General features: G+C 42.2%; 1 protein-coding gene across 2 annotated transcripts in view; it reads left to right on the forward strand.

Moving 5' to 3' along the window:
- Nucleotides 1–4700, forward strand: part of LOC140353983 (cadherin-24-like) — a 52881-nt gene extending 48181 nt beyond the window's left edge. Inside the window, exons 11-13 of one of the 2 annotated variants that reach the window (XM_072438784.1) lie at nt 156–351; nt 1229–1676; nt 3883–4700. In XM_072438784.1, coding sequence (XP_072294885.1) covers nt 156–351; nt 1229–1676; nt 3883–4659 — 1421 coding nt within the window. In that variant the 3' untranslated portion in view covers nt 4660–4700. The remainder of the gene's footprint in view (nt 1–155; nt 352–1228; nt 1677–3882) is intronic. The other variant, XM_072438785.1, reaches the window with a different exon arrangement.
- Nucleotides 4701–13013: the final 8313 nt, after the last annotated feature.

Genomic DNA, 13013 nt, shown 5'->3' on the forward strand with positions numbered 1-13013 from the left:
AACTGGAAGCTGATTTCAAACTTTACAAAACGCTCTGAGCAGAAGTGAACATGAATACTAATTGTTTCTTGTCGTGTCCGGGGCGACTGTGACTGTCACATTGAAGTTGAGGTTGATCCGTGTTGTCGTGTGGCTTCTTTAAATCTGCCCCTCAGTGGTCTGTGCCCTGTCTGTGTCCCTGCGCCATCAGAAGCGGGACTCCCACTCTCCCTTTGAGGAGGACGATGTGAGGGAAAACATCATCTCCTACGACGACGAGGGGGGAGGGGAGGCCGACACCGCCGCCTTTGACATCACGGCGCTGCAGAGCATGCACCGCATACAGCACATTCAGAACAACAACAGGAACATGTGAGTGGTCAGTGGTCAAGTGGAGCTGGGAGAGATGGGCCTGAATATTGTAGAGTTTGTTCTGTCACTGGAAAGTGACAACAGTAAGCAACAGTAAAAAAGTACATAATGTTTGTTGTATACTGGGCAGAGCATTATTTATGGTCATTGTACTGGTCAAGTTGATCGAGGAGTAGCATTTCTGCAAATCCTGCCAGCTCAGCTCTTCAGAGGAACATTGCACTGCGACTCCATAAACTTCTCCTGCGTTAGAACTCAGGCTGCGTCTTACAACTCACGGGCTTCTCCCATTTACTCTACAACATACTGTAAGTCCTCATGAAACATGGAGGAGGTGTTTTTGAATTCATTTGCCCATGTTGGAGGAATCGTGCATGTTTAGTGAGCTATGCTAATCAGACCTCTCATTGGACTAAAAGATGAAAATAAGGGAATACTGAATACTAACATATTTGTCAAAGAAAGTATAGAGCTTCTTATACTTATCCCTAAAGTATGAATCCAAATACACTTAAGATCTCTTTTATTCTACTGGATCTTCAGCTGCTCCAGCAGGAGTTTGTGTCTCTTCTTTAGAGCCACTGGATCTCTTTGGATCTGTCCCTGTAAACACTGAGTTCAGAGAGTTTATACAGGTTTACCTGAGTCTCACATTGTAATACTCACAACATATCACCAGTTATTCACTGGGGGTTGTAATGACGTTGTCTTTTTTCAGCAATAAGAAATATTTGCCGAATCCACCAAACTTGAATAATATGTTTGTGTTTATCGTCACATTTTGACTGATAAATTCTGAAACAACTTGATATGACTATTTTAATATCATTCTTTCTCTTGCATGCTGTTTGTGTTGACATGTGTCCTTGTGGCACAGATGGTACACCCAGACCACAGCGCCCAGAGCAAGGACGTACAGCTGGAGTCGTGCCCCTCGCCCCGTCCCAGACGCTCAGAGGCCGGGATCCGCTCCTCTCTACGGACGCTTCTGCTACGGGCTCCAGACCCTGCCCCACAACCTGCCTGTGCTGCGGGATTACCCCCCGCTCGGGCCTCTGGAGGCCGGGCTGCAGCTGTCCCAGTTCACCCCTGCAGGACTCACCACGGGACTCAGCACCGGGCTGACCACTGCGGGACAGCTCCAGAACTCACTGGTCATCCCGAACCACAGCACCTTCGAGACGCTGCTGCGCTCGCCACAGATAAACTCCACTATTTACGAAGCAGAGCACACGATGGAGCAGAGCCAGAACAAAGAGGGCAGCGAGGGGAAGAGCACCGAGGAGAGGAAAAGTGAAGGGAAGGAGCCGGCCACGGTCAGACTGGTAAAGTACTGCACTTATTTATTTATACATCTGACTGAAGCGAATGTACATGAACTTATACCTGCCTGTTCTTGACTCAGGATTTGAAATAATGACTCTTATTAAGAGCCAGTGTTTCCCTAAAAGTCAGGACACATCCAAGAGGCTTTATCCTGTGTTTATCTCATGAACTTCTACTCAGATTGTTGGATATGTAAAGGTTGTGGTAAATATTGAAACATTTAAATTTAGTTTATTTCAGGTTCAAGTATCTCACAAAAATGAATGAATGATGAAGTGGATCAGCCAGAAACTTAACCACTAAAGTTCTGAAATATCACTTCATTTCCTTGTTTGAAAGATGTCTTTATTTTTTTTAAACAAATTTTAGAAGAAAAAAAACATTATTATTAAACTTATAGTGATTAGATTATTCTATATTACATTATTACATGTTGTATTAATAATACCTCAGATTTTGCAGATCTAAAAAACAGATGTATTAACCATCTTCAGCAGAACTTCAACAAGGAACAGAAAGAGGAATTCCATAACTGACCAGTTTTGCCCATAATACAAATGCAACATGTGGGATGGAACGCCAAAGAGAAAATACACCAACACATTGACTTCTAAATTACATTTATGGCTTTCACTGTGAAATGAAATTAAGATCACTTTAGGGCGGCTCAGCGGAGCACAGCCCACACACCACAGAGATGAAGCGCCGCTCTGGGTCCAGCGCTTTCATTTCAACACCTCTCAAAATGTTCCCTCAGCTTTTCATTACGTGCATTGTCGTTTTTGCCATTTCCCAGGCGTAAACCATTTTTATTTCTTTCTTGACTTGTTTCAATCTAAACCACACATCACATTTTTAGTGATATAAAATAAAATAAACATTAAGATTCAGCTCAATTTCTTTAAAATATCTTATAAAAACTACATTTGAAAACGGGGAGCTTTTCCATTGCAGGTTGTGCAGCGAGTGGAGGACAGAATGATGTCACTGTTGTGTCATCCTGCTTTGACTCCCAAAGGGCAGGATGTTGTGTTTTTGCATGTTTATGAGTCCATGAGCCAGAGGGCGGTAAGTACCAGATTAGCTGACATACGGCTGCCTGCACAGTGGGTGTAAATAAACGCTTCATAATTAAGGATATGTTTCGACATGTGCTCGGTTTAAGAGTGAACAAACAATTTGTGGCGGCAATGCAGATTTTAGGAAAGTAGATGGGAAATATTGTACAGTTATTGAATCAGAAATGCTGTTTTCAAAGTACAAGAAAACCTCAACATCACAACAACAGGATGACAGGATTATCATTTCTTTAATATATATGCTATAGACCTCTTGATTAGAATGATGTAAGCATATAATTGACAATCAGAGTAAAGCACAGCCGTGTTGAAAGTGGATTAATGAGACTCTATTATATCTATAACAGCTCTTTGATTAAACCCATTGTTAAAACAACCTTTTTTTCATGGAGCACTGCATTTGAAGCATAAAACAAACTGTGCTCGGGCCACACATGAAGGTCAACACGGTGAACAAATCAGACATGTGCATTTTACAGAGGTGAAACTGGGCAATCACAGCTTATTCAGCCTTGTAACCTTCATATTCTATAAATGTTTATGTGGAAAGTACTACTTATGGTCATTTGAGCCAATTCACAAAGAGGTCTGAGGGCCAACAAGAAGTGGCCCGAGGGCCTCATTCTGACCAAGACCACACGCTTTGAACATAATTTGCAAAGACGTTTTGGTCTGGAATCCAGCCCAGTCGCTCCAAGTGCCACAGGGAGTGATTGACAGGCGGATGAACCAATCAGACAAACGCATTGTCCGTTTATGTCTTAACACACATTGTGGTTTATGAGGGAAAAATAAAGATAACACAAACTGAGAAACGCTCTGATGAGTCAACAAGCCACGCACTAAACTCTGTAAATCTAAATAGTTTTTTTGACGCCCCAATGGTCCGATTCCAGACCCTTCTGCATTTGAACAGAATGTGGGAGGAACTGGCTGGTCAGGCGACTCATTTGGGCCATAGGTTTAAGGTCCACACCGCCTGGAACTTGATTATCACAATCCTTGTAACACAGGAACAGATCAGAAAATATGAATTCTTTGTCTGCAGATTATTGTGTTCATTCATTCAAAAACAATCATTTATTACATATCATGCAGCCTTAATAATGTGTTGTTCCTCTTCCAGACCGCAGAAGCAGAAACGACAGCAATGCCTAACAGTGTGAGCGCGCCCTACTGCGACCCCAATGAGTCGTCCTACCAGAGTCACACCAGCTCCTCTTCAAACCCGCCCGAAGGCCGACCCAGCTCGTCCCAAACGCAGATCAGCACCAGCTGCACCATTGACGAGTTCGACACCGACTCCTCCATCTCCTCTATTTTAGAGCAACATTTCTCCAACGGAACTCCCACCGTCGCTTACCCCAAATCAGACACGTACAGCATCGTGGGGTCCCTGAGTTCCAACAGCAAAGCGGTGAACGGGACTAACGTGAGCGGCAGTGGGCTGTACGCCGGGCGAGTTCCACTGCTGAACATGTACAAGGACACGCAGCCTTTACCTGGAGGCGCGCTCACAAATAACACCCACAGACCGGCCAAACCTGAGCCGCTGCACATGGAAGAGCTGCTCAACGTGCGCCTCAACCACGTAACTTTTGACCTGTCCCAGCCGCCGTACGATTCGCTGCAGACGTACGAGTTCGAGGGGCGGGACTCGAGGGCGGAGTCGCTGAGCTCGCTGGAAAGCAGTGGAGAAAAGGACAATGGGAACACGGAGGAGGAGGAGGAGGCGACGGAGGGAGGAGGAGGGATGGAGGAGCTAAATGAGAAGTTTCAGAAGCTTGTGGAGATCATCCGAGAGCGGCAGAAGGAGCGGCAACAGGCGGAGGATTCCAACGCCGAAGACGCCAAACAAACTGAGCACAAGGAGCAGGAGATGCCCAGATTTTTAGATTTTTAGAGAGACAAGCAAGAGGCAAAAATACATCCCATTACGCCGAGTGTGTCCATGGCGTTGTACATGTGACAGCGCTCTGCGGCGTGTGACGGACAGCGACCGCCGTAAACACAGGACAAGCACAAACTGAGAGACATTTTCACCGCTCAACAATCACTCAACCAGCTCTGAATGATGCTCTGTTATTATTATTATTATTATTATTATTATTATTATTATTATTATTATTATTATTATCAAGTTGTGTTCTCGTCGTGTGTTTCCACGGCAGAGGAATGAATGAAGCTTTACAACCTAAAAATAATATAATATAGAACTGCACAACTGATGATCTTTTTTTAAAGGTGCTGTACCTGATTTAAATATGTGGAAAATAGATGTTTTGCAACAATCCAAATTGTTCCTCTGTCAATCAATCAAAATTATTTGTAAAGCGCGATGCATAATTAAAACAACTGAATTTAAAGTGCTTACAACCAAAATGCATTCAAACATAAATGTATAAAATAAACACATTAAAATGATTTAATTACTTTGGTCAACAGTTAAACAGAACTCGTCACGTCGTTTTATCCTCGTGGACTTCACAACCTTCAGATGTCACCGCTAACATCAACGAGTACCAGCGATACTTCCTCGTTCGCAGAGGATAATTAGATGCAGACAGCACACAGCGGTTTTATTTTGACCTCAGGAGCAGCTTTTACAATGTCTGTGCCGAGGCAAAACTCATTTGACATTGGGTACAGCCCCTTTACGAGTCATATCTGAGGCGCGGGGACAGCTCTGAGGTACATTTATTCATGTTGTAAACTTCTGTTCAACACTTGAGGCGCATCTTCACTAAATGCAATACTTTACAGTCTTTTCACTGCTGCGGAGGCCGAGCGCACTGCAGGAACTCTTACACAGCTTTTGTTACGTTTCATGTGTTGAATGTTTAACTTTGACTTTGTTTCAGTTTCATTTCAATCGGACAAATAACAATGAAGATATTTGACCATAAGAACCAACAGTGGATTCTCCCTGTGCCGTTATGTGACGTGTGAGCGGGAAAGTGTGTGACAGACCAGTGGAATCAGAGCTCACTGTACAGCCATCACCTCCACTCTGTTTAATAAACACATACCCAAACTGTCACTTTTCACACCACGCTTGTAACCGAGATGAATAATGCACCTGGGCTTTCAAAAGCTTAAGTTATGAAACATGTACTTTCTTTTCTGAAATATTGATTCCGAGTCCTGAAAGCTGCATTGTTCAATTCATCAAATATTGACCTGATCTGTTCATTTTAATATTGATATTTTAATAGAGGCGCAGCAGAGAAAGAGGGGTATTCGCATGTGAAATGAGAGGCTCTGAGTCACTTATAGCCCGTAGTCAGGTGGTTACATTGATGCGTGTGATGCAGCTACTGTCGCTTGACATATCGTCAGGCCTGTTGAGTCAGTCCTGCCAGAGGAGACTATAAAAAGTAGCAGAACATTGCTCACTATGCAATTTGCACACAGGTGGAGATGATCTGAACGTCTCTGCGGCGTGCGTCTGTCAGAATACAGTCACGTCGATGTAGATACAAGCAAACACGTGCTGGTTATTGGAGAGAATATCCTCAAAGGCTTAAAGAGAGCAGAGTAATTACATTTTAACGGTAATAATGGTCCGTTTCAATTACAACATCGTTGTAATTAAAAACAGGCACAATTTGGAGCATAGCCACTCACTACTAAAGGAGAACAGCGTCGATCAAATCATTTCTGCCATTTTAATGGGGAAAAGTCCTCAGTTGAAGCTGAATCCTGTGAATAAACAGAATATATTATTATATTATTATATTATTGAGCAGCTCCAGTTAAAGGGCACATGACAGTAATAATACACATTGCACCAAAACATAGTGAACATTTGACATAAACCGTTGCCTATGTTTCCCCCGTTTGACCGTTTGACCGTTCTGGTGATGTTTATAATGTTACTTCCTGGTTGGACTCGAGCAGCCGTCGTATGTAATTCTACCTCATTATGGTTTGACTGATAATAATACCTGATTATACCATTCTTTTTGTGAAATGATTGTTTAAACTGTCGAAAAAGTGTGTCATTTGCTGTAAATTGTCTCTTTATTTTGGACGGATTGTCGCTTATTGATGACATCACAGAGGGACTCAGCGCTTTCTGTCATTTTACATTTTTAATCACTAATTGCCACTTTTCTGCTGTAAAACTGTGCTAAACATTTACCACAGGGACTATTCCTCCAAACAAAGTCATAAATAGAAATGTTTTTCAGGTCGACTTTGCTGTGTTCTTCAGTATCACCTGGAACCTGTCCTGACACGAGCAGAACATGCAAACTCCACGCACGACACTCCACATGCTCCGGGGATTGAACCAGACGCCTCACCGTGAAGCTTTACTTTGCCACTGCACATTGTCCACGGGAAACAGAGCCATTGGTTTATAGTTCAACAACAGCCTGCTCCCACACAGGATTTACCCACAATTCACTTTTGTGTTCGCTCATCCCGATTTATCTCCCAAAAGCTTATTTAACTCCTACTTTTTCTGGCAACAAAATCAGGCAAGGAAGCTCTGAGGCGACGTACACTCGCTGGCTCTGCTCCCGGCCCAGAACAAAAGACACAACAAAAGAATTATTCACTTTGAGATGGCTTTGAATCCCCCCCCCCCAGCTGTCATCGAAGGACAATGACGCACGTCTGTGGCTATTTTCATTCTAATTGGTTACACAGAAGGTACCGGGATGATGAGTAATTAAAATGGTGTTTTCAATAATAAGATAAAATGTATTGGACAATCACTGGGGCCTCGCGTCCTTCACAGCCTAGACTGAATTGAAGTCTTAATCAGCCATCGCGCTCACACTCTTCCAGCGGCGATCAAGGAGAATTCTGACAGAAAATCTTTGGCTTCTTGACAAGAAAAATGAGGCGCGCTAAAGGCCAAATTTCCTCGGGCTGTGAATGAAAACCACAGGAAATGCAGCTGACAATAGGAGGAGTCATAAGCGGCCGCCTCGCTCCCTCTGCACATTATATCGTCATTGACTCGCATATCATCAACGCAAAATAGAAATGTCGAACAAGATTGCATTCCTGGTGTCTTCAGAGATCACAGGAACACGCGCATGGCAACCAGGGGCTAAATTTAGGAGGGAAAAGTCTGAGGAAATTACCATATTGATAATAGCACAATGGAATATAAGATGAAAGTTAAATATGTTTAAAATACAAATGTTTAAAGTGAATTATATTGAGATATAACTCATGTTTTAAGGGCTCAATGGCTCCACCCACAGGTTTGTACAGACATTGCAGGGGAAAAAAGTATACAATATGAAGACTATGACTGTTTTTATCTGTTTGTGATGGGAATGTGCAGTGGAAGTGCAATGGCGCCACCTGGAGTCAGACCTGAACATTGCACATTCGAGTCGCCTAAACTTACAGAACAATTATGACCATTTTTACTGTTAAATCTGCTTTGATTTCTCACAATTTGTCATATTACTTGTATTACGTTATCAGCATGACATTAACTTTAAATGTTATGCTGAAGATACAAACGTGAATATGCTGCACAGATAAGAAGGAGAAACGATGGCCTGTTGCGTTATCTTGGGTATTCATTTTAAACACATGCATACATTTGGTTTAACTTTTATTGATTGTTGATCGCAATATTGATTCAAATCGGGTTAATAATAGAAACAGGTCTAAATTTGCGTCCACGTGTTTTATTGTTTAAAAAAGTGACATTTATATTCTTGTTTTTTTAACTAAAAAAGAAACACAATTCATATTCAAAGACATAAAAATGTATAATATTAAAAAATACAAGACAGGGCTGGACATGGTTTCAAGTGAGTAGAGGTGGGAGGATATAGGGGGTAGGTGAAAACACATTTTCTGAGCACCCGAGACAGTATTACTCAGCTGTGAGTTAGATAATAATGAAATAACACATGGTTAAAGCTCATAAAAGAGGAGGAGGAAGTGTCCCTTTCATTCAGTCTCAGATCGATGTCGTTTGAGCCTCAAATGATGAAAACATTACAGATGATTAGATAATAAACCTTTAATGTGACACTGACCCAATGCTGATAAGTGCTTCATTAATCTTATTTGCAGCATTATAGTGCAGGCCTTAATATTGCTAAGAGTTATAATCACATTTTATCTGTTAAAAGAAGACCGTGTATGATGACTGCACGTTGTTTAAACAGAATTACATTTACTTGAATCACATATCTCCAAAAACACAACCAAGATCCATAAAAAGTTTATTAAATCACAACACAAACTGAACTAATGTGGTTTAGTTTCATTTGGACAAATCTATAAATGTTTCTTTCTTTATTGCTGAACCACAATTCAATATTTAAAATCATCTGCATTGCATCAAAGTATTCCACTATATTCCTTATTACAGAGAAGTATATTCTTTAAGCTGACGACACGGAGCTGGTGGTTTCATCAGGGACAGTGGCCTGTGGTGTTTCATCCAATGCTTCACAAAACACACTGATAGGACAGAAAGTCCTCTCGCACCGGGAAGCAATTCACAGTCAAATCCACTGAGTCGCCAGATTTACACTTTTATTGGATTTATTGTGCTCTGAGCGGCTCTGCGCGGCTCTGAGCGGCTCTGAGCGGGCGGCTGTGCACAACAAGCAAACGCAGAATTTACAACTGGACAAAGTTCAGAGTTTTACACCACTTTTTGAATTATTCCCAAAACAAAATGTAAATGTTTTTTTTGTATTGCTTTGCAGAGAATGTTCCACAGTATAAACCGGTCAGATCTGTGGAGAGGCGCTCACAGTGACCAGTAATGTGCAGCATGAATTGAATCAATGCAAGACGTTTAATGCCGCACTGTGGAACATTCCGGGCAGAGCATTAACGTCTCTATGGGAAACTCTGAGCAGAAAAGTTGGACAGAAGAAGATTTGTTCTGGTTTGTAGGTGACAGCGGTAGAACGAGCACAAAAGAGTGTTTTTGATCCAGAAAACGACTCGTTCTGATGCGTTCCAATGAGAGAATTCTACTGTTTTAATACAACGTCTCAGAAGTTCACAGAAAATAAGCCAATGTGCATTTTCTACAGCAGTTCTCAAAGCCACAAAGAACACGGGAACTGTTAAATGTATTAATATAAGTGTGTATAATAGTGAAGTATTTAACAGAACTGAGGGTGAGTTTCCTGTTTGCAGTTCAAGTCTTAATGAGACATCTTTAATGTATAAGTAATAGTGCATGATTGAAATGCTGGTTAAAAAATAAAATAAGCTTGATCCAAATGTAACGGAGCACATGATAGGTTTTTAAAATCATATAATTATGACTTAGTTTGGTTGGATTGTTCATGTTGTAAATATTTATCACGGTTTTACATTAGTCAAGATGCAGTTTGTGAAGATTGTTTTTAATAAAAGTTGAAAATGAAGTAGAGCTGAGTTCTAAAACAGAATTATTGTCATAAATAAGAGACATAACAAAAAAAGTGTTAAAAGTGAATGATTAGCATTTGTCAAGTTATACTGGTAACTATTGTGTTATTTAAATGGATTAGGCCCTTGTTTATAAAATGGTTGCTAGGTAACGTCCTGTATAACATCTGCTGCTCATGTGACCTTATAAACGTCGCACATATTGTCGGTGTAATCCCTCATTCGTCCAGGCGTGTTCCATAGTAGAAAAAGCTTCAGTTGTTTCATCTGGACTCAGTTTGAAAAAATAGACGTTTCGACTCTCATCCAAGAGTCATTGTCAATAACAGAATTTAGGTCGAGAACTCCGATATTAATACTGTTCTGTGGTAAGACCCGCCCATTGGGAGGAGCCTTCCTGAAGTAGAAAGAGTTGTTTGTTTCAACAGAAACTCCCCCTTGTATCTACCGAGCCTATTCAGAATTTTAATGGGCTATTAGAATCCTCTTTGTCTTAGTGAGACCCTGGCTCAACCACCCTGAGTACCTGATTAACATCTAAATGTCCTGGTCCTGGTCCTCTACCTTTCCAGGGGTTCAGTAACCCATTATAAATACCAGGAAGATTGAATCTTAGCCCTCCATTTCTGTTTAAAGAAGGTCTTTCTTTTTTAACAAAAATAGCTTCCTTGACTCCTCTTTCAAACCATCTTTTCTCCTGCTTAAAACCTTCACCTCACCGTCTTCAAACGAGTGATTAGAGGCTTCAAGATGGAGATGCACGGCACTCTGAGGTCCTGAACTAGTATTTCTTCTGTGCTGATAGAGCCTCTTGTGTAGAGGCTGTTTCGTCTCACCTATGTACCGTTCTTTACAGCTTTCTTCACTGCATTGGATCGAATAAACTACATTGCTCTGTTTTTGAGTCGGCAACTTGTCCTTAGGGTGAACCAGTTTTTGTCTTAAAGTGTTTCCTGGTTTAAAATAAACAGGGACTTCGTGTTGTCTAAAAATTCTCTGCAGTTTTTCCGACAGGCCAGAGACATAAGGGATAGAAACACCCTTCCTTCTCTGTTCAGTTTCCCTTTTGTCCTGCTTCTTGGTTCTCTTCACTCTGTTGAGAGCCCAAGCGGGGTAACCACAGGCTGAGAGGGCATTTCACACATGTTTTTCCTCTTTCTTCTTGCCCTCTGAGCTGGTGGGCACACCTTGAGCTCTGTGTTGTAAGGTTCTGATCACACCCAGCTTGTGCTGTAGTGGGTGGTTGGAACCAAAGAGCAGATACTGGTCCGTGTGTGTAGGTTTCCTATATACTTCTATTTGGAGTTTCCCGTCCTCTCCTCTGATCGTGGAACAATCAAGAAAGGCCAAGCGATTCTCCTTAGCGTCTTCTCTTGTAAACCTGATATGTGGGTCCACAGCATTGATGTGATCAGAGAAGGTTTCCACCTCTTGTTTCTTGATTGTTACAAAAGTATCATCGACATAGCGGAGCCACAGTTTTGGGGCGGAGCCTGAGAATGAGGCCAGTGCCTTCTTCTCAAAGTGCTCCATGTACAGGTTGGCCACTATGGGAGAGACGGGCGAGCCCATGGCACAGCCATGAATCTGTCTGTAAAAATGTCCCCGGAATTGAAAGTAAGTGGTGTTCAGACAGATGTCCAACAGTTTACATATGTGTTCAGGTGTCAGTTTGGTCCTTTCCTGTAGGTGGTGTCTTCCTGCAGTCTGATCCTCACCGCTGCTACTGCATCAGAGGTCAGAGGTCAGATGCAGGTGAACAGGGACACAACATCATATGAAACCATGAGGTCATCTGGGTCCAGTTGGAGATGTTTCACTTTATCCACAAAGTTGTGCGTGTTTTCCACATGATGTTCCGAATTCCCCACAAGCGGAGCCAATATAGTTGTTAAATGCTTGGCCACATTGTAAGTGATGGAATCTGTGCTGCACACTATGGGTCTGAGTGGAACCTCCTTTTTGTGTATTTTTGGAAGGCCATAAATGCAAGGCATGGCTTCACCAGGATACAGTCTGTAATACAGAGGCCGGTCTATCGCTTCCTCTTTTTCCAGCCTTTGTAAACAGTCTATCACTTTCTTCTTGTAGCCACTGGTCGGATCTCTTTTCAAGCGCTCGTATGTGGGCGTGTCCTCGAGGAGGGTGTGGACTTTGGCTTCGTAATCAGCTGCGTTGAGAATCACAGTGCAGCGCCCCCTGTCTGCTGGAGGATGTTGATGCTGTGATCTTTTTCCAGTGCTGAAAGTGCTCTTCTCTCTTCAGATGTGATATTTGAAGGAGGTGGTTTGGCACTCTTCAGGGTCGCTGTGACTCGTAACCTCTGGTCTGCAGCCTCCGATTCAGTCGTTTTGTTGTTTCTAATTGCCGTTTCAGTGGCTGTGATGTAGTCCTCTGTAGGGATGTGTTTAGAGGTGACAGAAAAGTTGAGACCTTTAGAGAGCACCTCCTTTTCTGCCTGTGTCAGAACACGATCTGGTTCTTAATCCAATTGTTTTTGCTGGTCGCTAATTTGTCTGTCTCAGTCCTAATGTCTAGCTCGACCTCACCTGCATTCTTTTTGTTCAAAAGAATGTTGAACTTCTTGATTTGGCGTTCTTTGCTCTTCCTGTGCTGTGCTTCTTGTGCTGTCTGTGTAAAATCCAGGACTCTTTTGAAAGCTTCTTCAGGGAGTATGCTGGTTAATTTCTCCTGTAAAGTTCCTGTTCTGCCTTTCAATTTATCAATTCTGACGTTGTTTTCCTGGATCCTTTCACTGAGCATCTGCATAAGGCTCCTTCTCCAAATCTTCTCTGCTCTGTGTCCTCTGACCGGTGATTTGATCTGCAGGCTCTTCGGGATCATATTGTTCTGTCTGCATCTAAGATTGAACCTCAAGTG

The sequence above is a fragment of the Eucyclogobius newberryi genome, unplaced genomic scaffold (assembly GCF_026437365.1).
Source record: "Eucyclogobius newberryi isolate DKJ021-1_F unplaced genomic scaffold, fEucNew1.0.hap1 SCAF_9, whole genome shotgun sequence".
In the NCBI taxonomy this organism is placed as follows: Eukaryota; Metazoa; Chordata; class Actinopteri; order Gobiiformes; family Gobiidae; genus Eucyclogobius; species Eucyclogobius newberryi.